The following is a 20,653-nucleotide window of genomic DNA, read 5'->3' on the forward strand; positions in this document are numbered from 1 at the left end:
TTACATAACCTTTCATCAATGAGCTTTCATTCTGGTAAATGGTTGTGATTAAGACAAGACGCCAATATATTCTGAACCAAAGGTCAAGGTCCCTAGAGATCACTTAGAAATAAATTGGTTTCCATTCAATAGCTTAATTCTTTACCACTTGGATACATATTTTGACACATTTGTAGTCCCTTAGAAAGTTACATTTAATTAAAGGCCTTTCTTACTTGGTCCAAGTTTTAAACGTTTCAGTTGAAACCCTCAGATAGCAGCAAACAGCATAAAACCTGAACAGACTGCGAGTTACTTGCAGACTGTTCTGGTTTTATGCTGTTTGCACACAGCCAATTTCACTTAGCTTCTAATTGGGAAAGAGTTATTTGTTGTAGAGATTTCATATTTTGCATTGTGATCGGTGTTTATAAAGACAGGACCCATATTGTTTTTTTGGTTAAGTTTGAGTTCATAGGTAAAGGTCACAGAAGCCTCTTTATAAAAATTAGTTTCTGCCCAGTCTCTTGGGAAGTACTTATTCATAAAGATTTCATATTGGCATGTTATGTCACATGGTGATTGGTCTTTATGAGAACATTAATACACTTGATTTTGAGATCTGTAGGTCAAAGTGTGCAATTCCAGTTGTCCATTGGCCATTAAGAATAAACACTCTTGTCTGGCAAGTTTGATTGGTGTATTTCCTTTATTTCATTGTGTTAAATGTCATAAAAAAATAAACTCAATATTTTTTTTTAATAAACACTTTGGAACACCAACTATTTGAAACAAAAAATGCCAAAATATAAAGGTGCTTGTTATTAACCAATCTTTAATATTTATAAGTATCCATTTGTTACCAAGCAATGATGTAAGGTGGATTTTATTTTATCCAAACTTAATTATGCCCCCCTTCGAAGAAGAGGGGGTATATTGTTTTGCACATGTCGGTCGGTCCATCGGTCCGTCCACCAGATGGTTTCCAGATGATTACTCAAGAACGCTTTGGCCCAAGATTATGAAACTTCATAGGTACATAGATCATGACTGGCGGATGACCTCTATTGATTTCAGGTCACTTGGTCAAAGGTCAAGGTCACAGTGACTAAAAATAGTAAAATGGTTTCCGGATGATAACTCAACAACGCTTAGGCCTAGGATCATGAAACGGCATAGGTACATTGATCATGACTGGCAGATGACCCCTATAGATTTTTAGGTCACTAGGTCAAAGGTCAAGGTCACAGTGACTCGAAACAGTAAAATGGTTTCAGGATGATAACTCAAGAATAATTAGGCCTAGGATCATGAAACTTCATAGGAACATTATTCATGACTGGCAGATGACCCCTATTGATTTTCAGGTCACTAGGTCAAAGGTCAAGGTCACAGTGACTCGAAATAGTTACATGGTTTCCGGATAATAACTCAAGAATGCTTACGCCTAGGATCATGAAACTTCATAGGTTCATTGATCATGATTGGCAGATGACCCCTATTGATTTTCAGGTCACTAGGTCAAAGGTCAAGGTCACAGTGACATAAAATGTATCCACACAATGGCTGCCACTACAACTGACATGCATGTTTTACAAACAGCCCTTGTTTCATTACTCATTTTTCAAAACTGCTAAGGAATACTTCTACCAAGGAACAATTATTGATTACTTTTACATGAATCATCTATGCAAACAGGTGCTTAATGTCCATTGTGGCGATTTTACTTTTTCCACTAATAACATATTACGCTCTCAAGCTATCCTTTTATACCAAACAATAAGCTTCCTTTTTTGATACAAATCAATCATCAATACAGTTGATCTCATTCCCTTTCAGTTTTATACTGAAATACCATGTGCACTGTCTTCACTGCATGCACATTGATGTTTGATGTGGACTCATCTCGGCTAGAGAATTTCTTTCAGACACGCAAAGTCATCATTTGTTTTTTCTCCACTGTTCCTTTGCATGGAAAGACTTATAATCATAATTATGTGCAGCTTTATGATAGATTGCACTGGTCCATAGAAAATTATAGATAACAATAACACGGTGCCAAAGAATACAATAGATAATAATTACACCGCTTCATAAAATACAATAGACGTTATGAAGGTATGATTTACGGTTCAGAAAAAAGTACTTGATTTTCTACTTCAATTCAAGTTTTGGAATAAAAGAAAATTGTAATGGTATATTTTTATTTCAATACTTTGTTTGGGAAAATACCTAGTTTAAGGAGTAAAATTCAAAGTATACCAGAATTATTTCATATGGCCATTGGTCCCAGATGAATTGTTTATTGGGTGTTGCAGGATTATGAAAGACACAGGAGACATCATGTGCCCCTTCAGTGCCAGGGTTGAAGGTCTTAGTACACTGCCTTTCGGTTAAATGTTCATTGGAAAAGAACGAGTTAGCAGAGGATCAAACACGTTAGGCCGGAGTTCTGACACAAGTATTACCATAAGACAGAGGTCTGCTAAAAATAATGCAGTTGGTGCTTTTTGTGCCATTTTTTGCGTGCTTTTTCTTGACAACTGAAGCTCTTCTATGAAATTTGGTTTGAGGTATGATTGTTGTGATGAGATTGGGATACTACCATAGCATTCAATTAGAGCCAGAGTATTCAATCACTTGGCTTAGAGCCATAGTTTTCCATTACTTGGCTTAGAGCTAGAGTTCAATTATTTGGTTTAGAGCCAGAGTATTCAATTACTTGGCTTAGAGCCAGAGAATTCAGTTACTTGGCATTTAATTACTTGGCTTAGAGCCAGAGCATTCAATTACTTGGCTAAGAGCCAGAATATTCAATTACTTGGTTAAGAGCCAGAGCATTCAATTACTTGGCTTAGGGCCTGAGCATTTAATTACTTGGCTTAGAGCCAGATAATTCAATTACTTGGCTTAGAGTCAGATTATTCAATTACTTGGCTTAGAGCCACAGCATTCAGTTACTTGGCTTAGAGCTAGAGTATTAAATTAATTGGCTTAGAGTCAGAGCATTCAATTACTTGGCTTAGAGTCACAGCATTCAAGAACTTGGCTTAGAGCCAGATAATTCAATTACTTGGCTTAGAGCTATATCATTCAATTTATTGGCTTAGAGGCAGAGTATTAATTAATTGGCTTAGAGTCAGAGCATTCAATTACTTGGCTTAGAGTCACAGCATTCAAGAACTTGGCTTAGAGCCAGATAATTCAATTACTTGGCTTAGAGCTATTTCATTCAATTTATTGGTTTAGAGGCAGAGTATTAATTAATTGGCTTAGAGCTAGAGCATTCAATTACTTGGCTTAGAGCTAGAGTATTTAATTACTTGCATCAGAGTTATGGAACAATATTGGTTCTGGTGATATTTCATCATTTTAATACTTCTGAAATTATCTCATTATTGTTTTATATATTTCACGATGAGTATCCATCAATGACAATGGTACCACTGCAGTCCCTGTTTCAGTTGGTTGGTTTGTCCCCATAAGTGTTGAGTTTATTGAGCTATATACTTCCACATTCATCAATTGAAATAGTTCGTCAACATGGAGTATGGATGTGGAAGACCATAGTTGCCACATAAAATGTTTCAAGCTTGTGGAGCAAACTTCTACATTTCTCCTTCACCTGTGAGTGTGACAATGTGATGTAGGGTTCTACATTTCTCCTTCACCTGTGAGTGTGACAATGTGATGTGGGTTCTCCATATCTCCTTCGCCTGTGAGTGTGACAATGTGATGTAGGGTTCTACATTTCTCCTTCGCCTGTGAGTGTGACAATGTGATGTAGGGTTCTACATTTCTCCTTCGCCTGTGAGTGTGACAATGTGATGTAGGGTTCTACATTTCTCCTTCGCCTGTGAGTGTGACAATGTGATGTAGGGTTCTACATTTCTCCTTCGCCTGTGAGTGTGACAATGTGATGTAGGGTTCTACATTTCTCCTTTGCCTGTGAGTGTGACAATGTGATGTAGGGTTCTACATTTCTCCTTCACCTGTGAGTGTGACAATGTGATGTAGGGTTCTACATTTCTCCTTCACCTGTGAGTGTGACAATGTGATGTAGGGTTCTACATTTCTCCTTCGCCTGTGAGTGTGACAATGTGATGTAGGGTTCTACATTTCTCCTTCGCCTGTGAGTGTGACAATGTGATGTAGGGTTCTACATTTCTCCTTCACCTGTGAGTGTGACAATGTGATGTAGGGTTCTACATTTCTCCTTCACCTGTGAGTGTGACAATGTGATGTAGGGTTCTACATTTCTCCTTCCCCTGTGAGTGTGACAATGTGATGTAGGGTTCTACATTTCTCCTTCACCTGTGAGTGTGACAATGTGATGTAGGGTTCTACATTTCTCCATCGCCTGTGAGTGTGACAATGTGATGTGGGTTCTCCATATCTCCTTCGCCTGTGAGTGTGACAATGTGATGTAGGGTTCTACATTTCTCCTTCGCCTGTGAATGTGACAATGTGATGTAGGGTTCTACATTTCTCCTTCGCCTGTGAGTGTGACAATGTGATGTAGGGTTCTACATTTCTCCTTCGCCTGTGAGTGTGACAATGTGATGTAGGGTTCTACATTTCTCCTTCGCCTGTGAGTGTGACAATGTGATGTAGGGTTCTACATTTCTCCTTTGCCTGTGAGTGTGACAATGTGATGTAGGGTTCTACATTTCTCCTTCACCTGTGAGTGTGACAATGTGATGTAGGGTTCTACATTTCTCCTTCACCTGTGAGTGTGACAATGTGATGTAGGGTTCTACATTTCTCCTTCGCCTGTGAGTGTGACAATGTGATGTAGGGTTCTACATTTCTCCTTCGCCTGTGAGTGTGACAATGTGATGTAGGGTTCTACATTTCTCCTTCACCTGTGAGTGTGACAATGTGATGTAGGGTTCTACATTTCTCCTTCACCTGTGAGTGTGACAATGTGATGTAGGGTTCTACATTTCTCCTTCCCCTGTGAGTGTGACAATGTGATGTAGGGTTCTACATTTCTCCTTCACCTGTGAGTGTGACAATGTGATGTAGGGTTCTACATTTCTCCTTCGCCTGTGAGTGTGACAATGTGATGTAGGGTTCTACATTTCTCCTTCACCTGTGAGTGTGACAATGTGATGTAGGGTTCTACATTTCTCCTTCACCTGTGAGTGTGACAATGTGATGTAGGGTTCTACATTTCTCCTTCACCTGTGAGTGTGACAATGTGATGTAGGGTTCTACATTTCTCCTTCGCCTGTGAGTGTGACAATGTGATGTAGGGTTCTACATTTCTCCTTCACCTGTGAGTGTGACAATGTGATGTAGGGTTCTACATTTCTCCTTCACCTGTGAGTGTGACAATGTGATGTAGGGTTCTACATTTCTCCTTCACCTGTGAGTGTGACAATGTGATGTAGGGTTCTACATTTCTCCTTCGCCTGTGAGTGTGACAATGTGATGTAGGGTTCTACATTTCTCCTTCACCTGTGAGTGTGACAATGTGATGTAGGGTTCTACATTTCTCCTTCACCTGTGAGTGTGACAATGTGATGTAGGGTTCTACATTTCTCCATCGCCTGTGAGTGTGACAATGTGATGTAGGGTTCTACATTTCTCCTTCGCCTGTGAGTGTGACAATGTGATGTGATGGTATAAGTCTTGTTTGTGGCAAAACTCTTGTTAAAATCATTTGTAAAACAAGTCACACTGTAACCAGATCCTGGACCAGTGAGGAAAACCAGTTCAGGAGTTATAACTAGACACACAGATTCTGAGCCTACATTTTCTGCTAATCAATTAAAGTAACACAAGGAAATACAAAGGCATCTTGAAATAATCAGTTTTATTGAATAAGAATAAATATGTTAAACTTTTCACAATACTATATACCGAAATTACAACAGAATAGCTGAAGTGAAGATCTGAATGTAACTATGTGTGTTGAATAGGATCTCTTAATCTCACCTTTTAAGCAATTTGGAAATGAGACATGTCTAGTACATGTATTGGGAATTGTTATTAAAACGAATAGTAGTACATTAAACAACTCGATACAGTCAATTGTTTAGGCATTCACTTTTCAAGTATTACTTACAATCATTGTAGTAACTTTTACAATATATGTCCCTATGTATGCATGAATCCAGTCATTAGTCCATATGAACAAGAATAGCGCACTCAGCAAGTAAGAATTTTGTAATAAAATTATAAATTTGTATCATACCACCTTAAAAATAAGCAGTGATAGTTGTGTCAAAAATCAGAACACACAAAACAATTGTACAAAGTGATGTACCAGTAATGCAATGTTGATTTTTTGTTCAGTTGCAAACCAGATACATTCAAGAAAGAGAAAATGCTACACCACCATCAAACTAAATAACAACTGATCAAAATGTTCATGTTGGTTTCTGATAAAATGATATTCAATGCAATGCATGTAATAAAATCAAAGTAACGGAAAACATCTTATTTTAATAAGTAACACCAGTATCTAAAACACTGTAAATATTGTCCACCTTGAATGAATTCATAGCAAAATCTTCCAAATATGTTTACCTAATATATCACAGATTTCACAAGAACATATCACAAAATATTCCAAACATTTTAATGTTAATAACAAAAATCACAGAAAAAGATTCTGAAAATAGAATAATAACATAGGATATAACAATTTCACAAATACAGTAGTACACTTATCAACAAATATTCCAACCATGTTCATGTGTTCAAATTTGTAAAAAAAAGACCGATTCTGAGAATATGTTCATTTCATAATATATAATAACAATATCAGAAATAGATCTGTCTTCGTAGAATATTTTTATCAGGAAAAACTTCCAACCAAAATCTTTCCACTCCCGCAGGTCTCCCCTACACCATTCCTGGCTTAGCGTACATGGGCAGATGGTAGTAATTGTAGGACAGGAAGTTGAGTAGGCGAGCCTCCACCGCCCTCTTGGCGCCCGTCTCTCCGTACAGCTGCTCCAGCTCCCCACGCTGCTTCTCACTCAGCTGGGAAACAGGAAGTGGGTGTGTGAACAACAACAACAACATCGCAATAGTAACCAGACAGGAATTGTATGTGGATATTAACCGTTATAAAGACATACCACAATGGGCAATAATGTATTTCATTATTTCATCTCCAGCATAACTGCTTAATGAGACCCACATTAAATCAGTCCGAGCTTTTTTTAATGCTCAGTATATGTTAAGATTTAATTATTGAAGCAACCAAACACAAACACATTCACAGTTAATTATTACTCAGCAATAAAAGATTATCTGTTAATCATTCATCTTTTTTGTACGAAATGACAATCAGAAGAATGACATTAAATCACTGTATCTTAAAATTGCACCTGAGAAAGTTTCTCCCATCCTACATCACATATGATACATACCGGCATCTCTGGATCCACCAAGGTGCGCACTTTCTCTTCAAGGGACTCAGAACCATCCATCTGAAGGACATATTATCATTCATTTCTAACAATCAATCAATCACATTTAAAATCACACAAAAAGCAGTTTTCACACAACTTGCTCAGGAGACGCATACCTAGGCTGATGGCTTTCAACATTCTGTGAGACAATCAGATTGGTATCAGATGCACACTGCGCCATTTCTAAAACTTGTAAATATTATGTCCACAAAAGATGAAGTATTGAGCCAAATCTTGGAAGTTGTGGTACATTTTCAATTTGTGTCAGATGAGTCTTGCACATTTATGGGTCTCTTGAAACATTTTATCTTGAAAATATTTAAGTCTATCAAGAAACAAGAGCTGTCACCATAGGATGACTTATGCCCCCTATAAACGCTTGATAGAAGTTATGAGCTTTTTTCGAAACCTAAACACAGATTTGAAACCAAAACGCGGACCCAAAGTTCAAGGTCAAGGTTACAGGGGTCAAAATTAAACGCAAAGTGTGATGGACAGACGGACGGACAGTCCGATCACTATATGCCCTCCTTCAGGGGCATAAAAAGAGATTGCACCAATCAGCTTTATAAATGTTAAGGGGAAAAAATGTCCACCACAATGTCCACCATCACAATGTCCCACACAATTACCCTTTTTAAATGTAAGGCCTATGGTGGTTATTATATAGTTTACTGTTAAGCAGTCCCCAGAATTTCTATATGTAGATGTACGCAATGTTTTGCATATATGTTGACATTGAATTATCTATTTCTCATCTGCATGTTCAGTTTGGGATGTATCAATGAAATTAAAATGGAAAGTTGAGTATTTGAGTGTTAAAAGCAGAAGTGTTGGAGTGACTTCCCCTATATAAGTCATAACACTAATTAACAGGTAAATTTCCTCCGTGGTTAACAGATAAAAGACAGTGTTCTGATGACATTCACATTTGCAGATGAAGAAAAGTAGTAGGTCAAATTTAACATTCTTTCTTCATTTAACCAACTTCTCTGACCATTAATTATTTTAGTTTGCTATAATGGCTGGGAACATTGACTTTTTTATAAACATTTCCTGCTTTGAATTGGTGACTCAAATTTTCAAAATAGCAGCTTTTTTGTGCAACTATGTCTAATTGCAAAAACATGCAAAGTCAAGTTTATATTTTGTAAATATTTCACAAATTGTAATTAAACTTAACATAAGACACACATTTGGGGGTACTTGTGTGTTTTTTGGCAAATTTTTCAAAGTCATTGTGCTACTCCCTTACTATATGTGCACCTAATCCCCGTGGTCTTAAGTTATTTATAATTTCTGGAGACCATAACAGTGAAAATGTTCTGCGTTAATTTACCTGTGAATCAAACAAAACATGAGTTTTTCAATATTTTGCAGTGAGTTGCAGAATGATGTTCCCACATCCAAGGTCTTAATTATTAACCTTTTCGTACTGAAAAGCAAAGTGGAAATGGCTATGTGCAAACAGCATAAAACCAGAACAGCCTGTGAGTAAGTTTTTATGCTGTTTGCTGCTCATCAGTATCATTGGGTTGGAAGTGAAGCTATTCAAACTTGAATCTAGCAAGAAAGGTCTTTATTAAATTTAACTATCTAAGTGACTACAAATGTGTTAAAATACGTATCTAAAGGGTAAATGGTTAATAAAAATCATACCGGCCGGGTTATGAGCAGCTCTCGCAATTCCTCTCTGAAGTCTGCAAACCTGTCGTGGTAGAGTGCTAGGGCCCATGTCTCATTGAAGTATCTACACAACATAAAACAAACAACATCAATCTTGGTATGTTTTTACGCCATGAATGAATATGTGAAGAAGACCAGAGAATGACAACTGAGTTATTTCACCTTAAAGCTTCGAAGTGTAATAATTGTATCATTTCAATTTGGATTGGTGCATGTCAAGTTTTTTTGGTACTATTCTTTGGCTCCACAACTCATTATTAAAAGTATGTTTTATATTTTTGAACCCCCAACCTTTGAGATTTTGAACTGAAATCAACAAACGTCATCTATATTTTGTGTATTTTGTGTAAAAATATTAGACATGATATGAACAGTCTTATAGTCAATGTTACATTTTAAAACATATACATGTAGCAATTGAAATTTAGCAATCTGAAGTAACAATTTGTTTATATCGTTTTTAAAGTTGAGACTCGGCAGGAGACAAAGAAGGTTCATGATCATAGGCCCAGTCACTTGTTATTTCAATAAGCATACTTTCTGGCTTGAATTCTTACTGTTGTAGCTACTTACTGCTATAAACTAAATATACATTTTTGTAAACTGCAATTTATAGTTTGTTTCCAGGTGTCTTCAAGTCCAGTATTTGTCTCAGTTTCAATTATTCTTTTACTAAGCCCAAGTAATTGTTACTAAAAATTTACCAATACATAGACTTGCTAATTTGTTCCTTAATTTGCAACTTTTTATTCAAAACGGTTAACCAATCAAATGAGTGCTCTACTTTGACTTACTTGTATAAGTCCTTGATAAGTCCTTCTTTTAACCGTGAGGTGATATTGTTCATGCATCTTTCATGGAGACCAAACAGGCATATCAGGTTACTAGTCGGAAAGTCCTGAAATGCAATAAACATAATGATTGGTTTTTTGTTTTTTTTAAAGGGGCTATGTGTGTGTGTTTGTTTTACCCATTTATGCCTAGTGGACTATCCCCATCCTTCTAAATTGGATCAATTTATTTCCAAAATTAGGTATGTCTAGTATATTTATTTCTATATTTATAATATTTCTTACAGAAATTACTTTAAGCAAACAGCGCAGACCCTGATGAGACGCTGCATCATGCGGCATCTCAACTGGGTCTACGCTGTTTACCAAGGCCTTTTTTCTAGACACTAGGCATAAATGGGTTCAAATAGAAAACCTTAATATAATAGTTAATTCTTTAACACCAGGATTTAATGTTTTATTTCTTGAACAGACCAATAATATAATTTTATGTATACAAAAAAGTAACTACACATGAATGAAACAGTTTTGCAATTAGTGGTGCACTTTTGGGCCGTTTGTGGTGATGATCAAGCAAATTAGGCCACCATAATTCCACACTATGTACAGCATATGCTGACAATAGCTCCGAAGATTTTCCTGATACCATCCAACGTATTGTACCTGTTTAGAAAGGCATGTGATGGTTTCCACAGTGTGATACTGGTTGACATGGAGACGGAAGTACTCGAGATCTCCTTTGGGGGACCCCGTCACCAGCTCCTGCCCCTGGGGTCACACAGATATGAATACCGGTAATCATAAGCACATTAACTACACTCTCTTGCATTAAAACATAGAATATCAGGGATACAATAATATAGGAATTAATTACCAAAGTCTGATTAATTGCCCAATGATAATAGTGGTCTATATTACACTATGACATGATGCATTACTGATACTTCCCAGGAATGATAAATCTTTCTTTCTTAAAGAATAAATTCATGCAGCATGGTTAGTAAGTGCGCATGCAACAAGTAAATCAATTAGAACGTATTATATTTAATCATTTTCTATAAAGAGAATATAATTCTTTTTTAAATCAATCAAGTATTTATCCATATTCATTCAATCTTTATGTATCTTGCACACTCTTCATACACCCAGTAATGTCCAAAATTAATATGACATTAGTTCAGATATGGGTCTTTATGTTTAAAAAATGTTCTAAACCCTACTCTCAAGTGAGAAGCTTTACACTTATTTTCAAATATTGCATCAGAGAAAGTGATACTATTCATAACTCAGCTGTGAATTATATTCAAATGCCCCAAAATTTAGTAACACCACATGCCCGGTAAAAAAACTGAGCTGGCGAAAAAACAACTGACAAACAAAACCTTAACCTTACACATCACATATTGATAGCACAAATCAGTTTTCTTTTCTTCCCCCATTGAAATGTAGTTATACCAGATTTGACTGATTCTGGTACTACTGATCCAGTTTGGCAAAACCTACAAAATGTTGATTAACAAGAGCTCCCCGGTTGGAGACCAATGCCATCCTAAACAGGGCCTTAACACAGGATTTTTTGCAACAAAACCGACTATAGGAGTAAATCTTAGCATATTAGTGTGACTTAGCCACTTAAATAAGTTTTTAGTTGACACAGAATTATGCACTTTTGTTAAATCATCGTTATAGTAAATGGATTGTGAATATTATACAGTAGATTCCTCTTAATTGAATATCGGATAATCAAATAATTTGGTTAATTGAATAGAAATTGAAAACACCAAACCATTTGCATCTCTTCCCGTTGTAAATATTCCACATATTCTGATAGAAAATATGGCGTAATTCGGTTAATTGAATAGCTGAATGATTATAATGTGCATGTATCCATTTATAAACAAGAACAACAAAATATATTTTAAATCGTTTGTACGTGTTTCTCGTCAGTACACTCGTCAGTGCCAATGTACACAATGTAGTATGTAATGTAACCGGTGAGTGAATATTATTAGTGGATTATTGTCAATGCACCATATAATGAATAAAAAACGGCTGTTGTAGAAGCGTATTTACAAACACCATCGGTAATTCGGATGAACAGTGATAACTTTGTAAATAAACTGATTTTGTATAATTGAATACTCCTTATAATTGAATATTCGGATGTGACAAATGGGCTATTCAATTAAGTGAAATCTACTGTAGTATTATAACTAGAGGTCATCTACTGTCCCTGACCAATATACATGTGAAGTATCAAGCCAATCGGTCAATTCATTGACAAATTATTGATCGGAAATCATTTCCACTCTTATTGTGACAGTGACCATGACTTTTGACCTAGTGACCTAATTTCAATATGGGTCATCTTCTGGAAAATGCTTATGCACATGGGAAGTTTCAAGGCAATTGGTGAATCAGTTGACGAGTTATTGATCAGAAATGATATTCACTTATTGTGACAGTAACCTTTTCCTTTGACCTAGTGACCCAAATTTCAATAGGTGCCATCTACTGTCCAACTCAAATGCACATGGGAAGTATCAAGCCAATTGATCAATCCGTTCACAAGTTATTGATCAGAAACAATTTTCACTCTTACTGTGACAGTGACTTCGAAGGGGGGCATAATACAATGATTGATATCAAAAACATTTTCAAAGGTATCATTAACACTTTCAAATTTGGTTGACAAGTGTCACTCATTGTAATTGCTTGAAACATATCAATGAGTAGAACCAGTTTAACAAGAAAGAGTTTGAATTATTAAGTGCCTGAACACAAATGCTTAAACGGTATGAAATGTCAAGGTAGACTACTCGTGTTTCTCGTTAATTCATACACAGTTAATTGCCTTGAGACAGTTTCCAGTGACTGTCTTTAAGGAGATCAGAATGCAAGTATGGTGTATTAACCATATCCCACTTGTAAGCAAAATGTAAATGGCTACATGAAACCAGCAATAAACCAGAAAAGCTTGCAGGCAACTCTGAGGCTGTTTAGGTTTAATGCTGTTTGCTGCTCATCAATATCTCAGGGCAGACAATAAAGCCTTTATAACTTGAATCATGTAAATAAAAGATCTATAATTTGAATTGATTTTCTAAGAGACCAAAGTGTGTATCAGAGTGGTAAAGGGTAACAGCAGATTGGGGCTAAGTAACACAGTTAGCATCTAAGCATTATTATGACATGGACTTCTATGCATATTACTGTGAAACCATTTATTTTCGTCAGCACGAAATTTCGTCCTTTTTAAAAAAATGACTATTTCGTCAGCACTTAAATTCGTCCATTTCTGGTTTTGAAAAATAAAAGCGTCCGATTTGTTTGTAATGTTTGTAATACATGTAATACACGGTTGCGAAAAAATCGTGCTGGGGAAAGAGGGGTGACACTTGGTAGTCACTTGCAGGAGGTGGGCCTTGTTTGGCATATGCCAATTAACAAGTCTGTTATTTCAGGTGATAGTAACTGTCACTTATTATTTTATGTCATTGACACGTTCTTTGTTATGATTAGCGGATAAGTGGGACTGAATAACCGTTAACGAGTTATAAAAAAACCCACAAAGGTACGGGTTTTTATGTATATGTACAAAAATAGTAGATGCAGTTAAAACAAAACACAAATCAATATGTTCTTTATTAATTTGTAATAAAAGCGCACACATCGTCATGTTTTAATTGCGTTTAATAGTATTGTCTTTAATCCGGATTCGCCGCGCGTTGGCTGTATAATCTGCAACACCCCTGAAAAACACAATACACACAATGGGTAATAAATTTGTTAACACTTAGCGCTAATCAACACTATTCTACCTAAACGAAGTCGACGCATTCGATACAGCCTTATTGCATTCGCGTTTTACAGGAAATGTCAGTTGTCAGTATACTGTATAATGTACACCCCTTTGTGTCAAAACAGGATTTAACTTGAGTGTGAATAGTCGACTGTTTCATGTTCTTTGTATCAATACCATCCGGGTATCTGTACCATAAGTATACCAGTCTACAAACAAGGTGCGCGCTTCCACATATGGGTATTCGGACGTTAAAAAAAGTGACCTACGGTTTAGCGTTCACGCCGTCGAACGCATTTAGCAATATAACTCGTTTTTTTTCACCATTTCTTTACTTGCAAAAAATACTCTTGGCTTATAACTTACCTTGCAATCTTTTTTACTCGCATTTTGCGAGTGTGCGAGAGTTAATTTCGAGCCCTGTGTATATGCGTGGATTACGCTGGATTTAAATGCCTCATGTCTACGGTAATTCAGTCTTATTTGTTTCAAATATGTGACATGATTGTTCGTTAGGATCTTGAATTCGTCCATCGGTCGAAGGACGAAAAAGACGAAAATTAATGTCTGACGAATAATAATGGTTTTACAGTATATTAAATTGAGTTAAATCAATCAAAAAGTATGTGCACAAACAAAACCAAATCCAAATACACGAAACACTTATTGACTTAAGGCACTTTATTTATGCCAATAGAGTTCACAAGTATCAAGTTAATGATTTGTTTGACAGGAATGACTGCATCAGTTTAGGAGAGGGGGTAGGGGTGACTTACATAGTCTACCTGTGCCCTCTGCTCCACCAGGGGTTTATCCAGTCCAGGTTTCTTGACATTCAAGTAGCGGAAATTACCTGCAAAAAAAACAAAAAACAATTTCCATCAATTAAATATAAGGCTGTCAGTATCTAGATTTTTTGTATGATATCCCCTTGGCGCTCCAAAATAAGTAAATGCTTTGTTGTTAATTTGCAAAATATAATAGACCAAGTCCAGTTGAGATCAAACCCAAGTGAGAGCACACTACCTGGCAGCAGGGCCCCCTGTATTTTGGGGTTCCGGTAGATGGGTATCAGGTTCAACTGCTCCTCCTGAGGACCGGACTGCTGGTCCAAAGTAGGGTCAAATAGGCGCAGCATCTCTGTGGCCAACTGCAAGCAAACATACAAGTTAGTGGTCTTAATTGTGTTGTTTTGTTTGTTTTTTTCACAAATACTGGTATTACCATGTGACTCATCTTTGGAATTATGTCTTTAAAAATTAAACTTAGCTTGTTACTTGTTTAATTGTAATGTAATCTTTATATATACATTTTTTATCCTACATTCTAATTGGGAAACTTTGATTGCATGCAACTGTTTAAGCCTAGCAGTACCAATTCTTATATGCAAGTAAGAGAGGTTGTTTTCAACAAGATTAATACATTCAGCTTTTATAGAATTATTTGATTTAAGGATGTCTTTTCATACCAAAAATCTAGTCTAGGTGAAAGTCTCATCCATGAAAAGCTTGTGTGGACTACACAGCCTAATCTGGTACTACACTTTATGAACATGCATTAAACTACATTCTGCAAACAAATAGGGCCATTAACTCCAGCACATAGATCACCTTGCATTATCGCAATAGACCAGTTTCACAATACGAACACTGTTGCTATTTTTAGATATGACGTGACGAGTCGAATCTCAGAACGAGGCGGAACGTGACAACTTTCTTTTCCTATGTTATGCGAATGGTGGAGAATATCGAGCAGTTGACTTTATGTTTTACATTCGGGACGGTTATAACATTATTACAGTATGTGTTAAGTCAATAAATTGATAAATACTTCATTAACAAGGGCTTTTTGTAAAACATGCATGCCCCCCATATGGGCTGTCCGTTGTAGTGGCAGCCATTGTGTGAATACGTTTTTTGTCACTGTGACCTTGACCTTTGACCTAGTGACCTGAAAATCAATAGGGGTCATCTGTGAGTCACGATCAATGTACCTATGAAGATTCATGATCCTAGGCAAAAGCATTCTTGAGTTATCATCCGAAAATCATTTTACTATTTCGGGTCACCGTGACCTTGACCTTTGACCTTGTGACTTCAAAATCAATAGGGGTCATCTGCAAGTCATAATCAATCTACCTGTGAAGTTTCATGATCCTAGGCATATGCTTTCTTGAGTTATCATCCGAAAACCATTTTACTATTTCGGGTCACCGTGACGTTGACCTTTGACCTAGTGACCTCAAAATCAATAGGGGTCATCTGCAAGTCATGATCAATCTACCCATGAAGTTTCATGATCCTAGGCGTATGCATTCTTGAGTTATCATCCGGAAACCATTTTACTATTTCGGGTCACCGTGACCTTGACCTTTGACCTAGTGACCTCAAAATCGATAGGGGTCATCTGCAAGTCATGATCAATCTACCCATGAAGTTTCATGATCCTAGGCGTATGCGTTCTTGAGTCATCATTCAAAAACCATTTTACTATTTCAGGTCACCCTGACCATGACCTTTGACCTAGTGACCTCAAAATCAATAGGGGTCATCTGCGAGTCATGATCAATGTACCTATGAAGTTTCATGATCCTAGGCCCAAGTGTTCTTGAGTTATCGTCTGACAACCACCTGGTGGACGGACCGACAGACCGACATACCGACAGACCGACCGACATGAGCAAAGCAATATACCCCCTCTTCTTCGAAGGGGGGCATAATAAACATTATAACAACCATAATAATAATTCAACTACATACTATCTAGAACAATTAGATAATATTTTTAAATTTTATCTCATCTTTATACAAATACGTATTACCCATTAACAGGGATCATATTTTTTTCGGTTTTGTCGGTCCTAGACCGATTGGGGTCATGAAAGACCGATTGAAAATCCCTTACAGTCGGTCCTATTCTGTTTGCTAAAATTCGCATGTCATGAAATCGATTACACAGGGAACATGCTAACACCCCCTATTTACATTCTTATCTCGATTCGCTGCAGTCTCTAAACCGGTCAGGACCAGTTTATTGCATGTCAGCCGACTAGTATGACCCCAAGCAGCGAAGATTCGCGCTGTTGTTTATTAGTCATGCGTGAATAACCCGTGTCAATATCAATCGAAATTTCAATGGCTTACACCTAGCACACTAATTAAGCGGTCCGTAATGTGTACTCGTCCACGATATAATCGTTGACAGTTACTTCGGAGATGAAAATCTTGATGTAATCCTCGTGGAAATTGTGCATTTCATGCATGAAACAGTAAACTTTCATATAAACAGTGAAGAAAATCGGATATTCTGAAATAATTGTGGGCGGACCTTGTACACTGAAAGCACGCGCTGTAACTAAACAAAACATGCCGATACATTTTCCAACATCGTAATAATCAGTTAATAAATGAATGAAAGTCGCGAATCTGATCCACAAAACAGCCCAAAGTTATTTTATGGGCGGAACTTCACACAAGTACACAAGAAAAATAATATACATTGTGTAAAGCTCTAGTAAAAATCGTGTTAGAATCGAAATAATTTGTGTACTTTATTGTTTGTTGTTGAATAACCACGACCGGAAGTTTAGATGCGTGGTATCAAATCGCACAGATTATTAATATTGACAACGATGAAAAAAGTCAGATAAAACAGCACACGAAACACGGAGCGTACATTGACTCATCTAGAGTCCGTGCAGAGTCCGTGCACGAAACAACAATGAAATAGCAAATGATAAAACCAATTGAGAAAACTCGTATTTACCGTTTAAAAAATGCCTAAGGAAATTTAACTTGTACTTTTATTATACCACCTTCATGAACGGCAAAATCAATTGTATATATTTTAACGTAATTTTTCATGATTTCGGATATAAATTTTCGGACACATTTTCCCCAGTTAAATCAAGACCGATTGATGTTGCCTGAAAATATGATCCCTGCCCATTAACACATCAGAGTACGGTAAAGGTGGTCTGAAGACCTAACATCGATAATTGCTCAAAACAAAGATATATATATATATAAGCCGCATAATAAAAAGTATTATATGATTATAATTCTCAAACGTATGGGTGTGTTGGTGTGCGCTATTTTTCATGAACTGTCGAACTTGTAAGCGGTGAATCAACCATAAAACAAAGCACTATAAACGTGAAGTACTTGACACTACTTAAATTGTATGTTATTTTTCTTTTACATTAAATAAAATTTATTTAATAGTGTATGACAATATTGAATAATCGTTATATACAAGTGAAGCACACGGACGTGGTGGAAATTGAACTGTCCAAACATGTATAATGTCAGATAACAGAGTGAGACTAGCTGCTGCTCGATTGATGTTACGTAATATTGATCTCGTTTTCGTTGCGCTAATACTAATTCAGTATTGGCCAAACTGTAAACGATGAAAAGAGACAATATGGTATACCACTTAATTTCTGTAATGGTGATATCAATCTCATGAAACATGAGCACGAACACAACCGTGTGTGAACAAAAGAAACAATGGCAATTAGTAATGTATGCTTTGAGAATATGATCAGGTTCGTGTTGTTTCATAAATATCCTTTGGAAATGCAGCGCGGCAAATTTTTATTTATAAGTGCATACATTATTAGATAAACACATGTCCATTTATGAATTGTTTGATGTATGTTTATCATGATATGTTTTTAGCTAATTATTTGTTTACCAACACAATACACAGATGGTATATACCATTATGTTTTTTTCGCAAAGTGTTTCATATTCGAGGCGTACAATATCAGATCGGTGTCAGACGACAATATTATATATTCGTAGCATTCAATAAAAACATCACCTGTTTCAAGTAATTGTTTCCAATGATGAGCAGACACGCATGTGCTACAATGCTCTTATATTACATAGGACATTTTTAGATTTCTATATGATATATCATATAACTGTTATGCAACATATGTGTACAGATTATTTGGATGTCGCATCATTCAAAATATCACCAACATATTGTCTATATATAATTGAATGTTTGTATTGTATTGTTTGTAATTGAGACTAAAATAAAGAATAAATCTTCATGTCTTACTCTTCACTACGATGGTTATTCACAAAAAGCCTTTTCGATTCCTTTCTTAGGCATACCATCATAATTATAAGTTAAACAAAGAACAACATATCAACTTCTTATGCGGTCCCAATTGTTTTATTCTACTTATTCTAGTAAATGAACATAAGGAACGAATGTAATGGCAATTTTGACAAAATCTTATACATCTAATTATAGCAACAGTTGAGTATTTGACTTTTAATAAGAAATGACAATGCAATACCACTACCACGAGAAGACACGGGGGTATCATAAATTATGTGGAAATGACCAGACATCCGCAACAAGTGGTTTATGACCCCTTGTTGTTAGTATGTGTCGGCACAGTATCTGATCATAACGAGATAATGGGTTTGTGCTGAACAAAGGGACAATTAAACAACAGATATACCAATAAACAAGATCATTGATAGATCTTTGATTAAACACCGCGATAAAAAGGCTCAAACTAACAGTGTCAAAATTTGTGCAAACATGTGAATAAAAACAAGTACTTTAATCAAGAAAATGTATACAATGTATTGACACCTAAAATGGGATGTAGATATTTACTGACGATGTCATCTTGTGTTGACAATATCGTAACGTCAAAAGCGTGATGGGTTGAAATTAGATGCGGCATTGCGTGGTATTATAAACGGCATCACGTTCCGCCTAGTTCTGGAATTCTGCGAGTCACGTGACTTCGCGCTCTTATCGATTTTGGCTTATTGTAAAAAGGGTCTATTAGTCTTCTAACAAAATACATACATCTTCTGTATCTTAGCAGCTACTGGTATTTATTTCATACATATTTTAACTTGAAATCCAATCTTTTGTAGAAAATACATTCCGAATATTAAGTTCTTTTTGACAAAAGGATTTAGGTCAGGACCAGGTCATGCTAACTTTCTAAAAATTTAATATCACAATAATAAATAAATACTAACCATATATGATCCAACATGAAGTTGATTGTTTTAGTGTTATTGTTATTTGTTCATGAATTCTTACAGTCCAATCATGTCCCTCTTTATTACATCCAACAAATTAGAACCTTCTGCCACAAATTTTTTACAAAACAAGATATGTGTTTGTCAGAAACACTATGTCCCTTTTGCGCTGCTTTGAAGCTATATATTTGACCATTGACCTTGAAGGATGACCTTGACCTTTCACCACTCAAAATGTGCAGCTCCATGAGATACAGATGCATGCCAAATATCAAGTTGCTATCTTCAATATTGCAAAAGTTATTGCAAATGTTAAGGTTTGGGCAAACAAACACACAAACAAACAAACAAACAAACAGACAGGGCAAAAACAATATGTCCCCCACTATAGTGGTGGGGGACATAAAAAGGATGATTTGGACTGCTGAACTTCGGTAACACTAACCTTCATTAACTAGTCAGTGAAGTAAATAGAATGGTCCGAATGCAATCCCATCAAAACATAATAAGGTCAGAAACTCCTGCCGAAAAACATGGATGACTTAAAACATCATTATGAAATCACAATTCAAACAAACTGGAAATTATAACTTATTCCTGCATGATCATTGAGCATTGATTTTTCTAAAGACGAAAAAGCACAAATTATTGTTAAACAAGAGATGTGTTCATCAGAAACACAATGCCCCCTATTTCGCCGCTTTGAATTTTTTTTTTTTACCTTTGACCTTGAAGGATGACCTTGACCTTGAACTTCCACACTCAAAATGTGCAGCTTCATGAGAAAGCCGCTTTGAATTATTTTTTTTACCTTTGACCTTGAAGGATGACCTTGTAGGATGACCTTGACCTTGAATTTCCACCACTCAAAATGTGCAGCTTCATGATAACGCCGCTTTGAATTATTATTTTCACCTTTGACCTTGAAGGATGACCTTG

General features: G+C 36.2%; 1 protein-coding gene across 1 annotated transcript in view; it reads right to left on the minus strand.

The window, feature by feature from the left end:
* Nucleotides 1-5,785: 5,785 nt before the first annotated feature.
* The window catches only part of LOC127871807 (cilia- and flagella-associated protein 61-like), a 78,981-nt gene continuing 64,113 nt past the window's right edge, over nt 5,786-20,653 (minus strand). The window contains exons 23-29 of the mRNA XM_052415011.1: nt 14,715-14,838; nt 14,465-14,541; nt 10,550-10,654; nt 9,890-9,993; nt 9,069-9,159; nt 7,368-7,427; nt 5,786-6,975 (exon numbers count right to left, since the gene is read on the minus strand). Coding sequence (XP_052270971.1) covers nt 6,835-6,975; nt 7,368-7,427; nt 9,069-9,159; nt 9,890-9,993; nt 10,550-10,654; nt 14,465-14,541; nt 14,715-14,838 — 702 coding nt within the window. The 3' untranslated portion in view covers nt 5,786-6,834. The remainder of the gene's footprint in view (nt 6,976-7,367; nt 7,428-9,068; nt 9,160-9,889; nt 9,994-10,549; nt 10,655-14,464; nt 14,542-14,714; nt 14,839-20,653) is intronic.

The sequence above is a fragment of the Dreissena polymorpha genome, chromosome 3, assembly GCF_020536995.1.
Source record: "Dreissena polymorpha isolate Duluth1 chromosome 3, UMN_Dpol_1.0, whole genome shotgun sequence".
NCBI classification, from domain to species: domain Eukaryota; kingdom Metazoa; phylum Mollusca; class Bivalvia; order Myida; family Dreissenidae; genus Dreissena; species Dreissena polymorpha.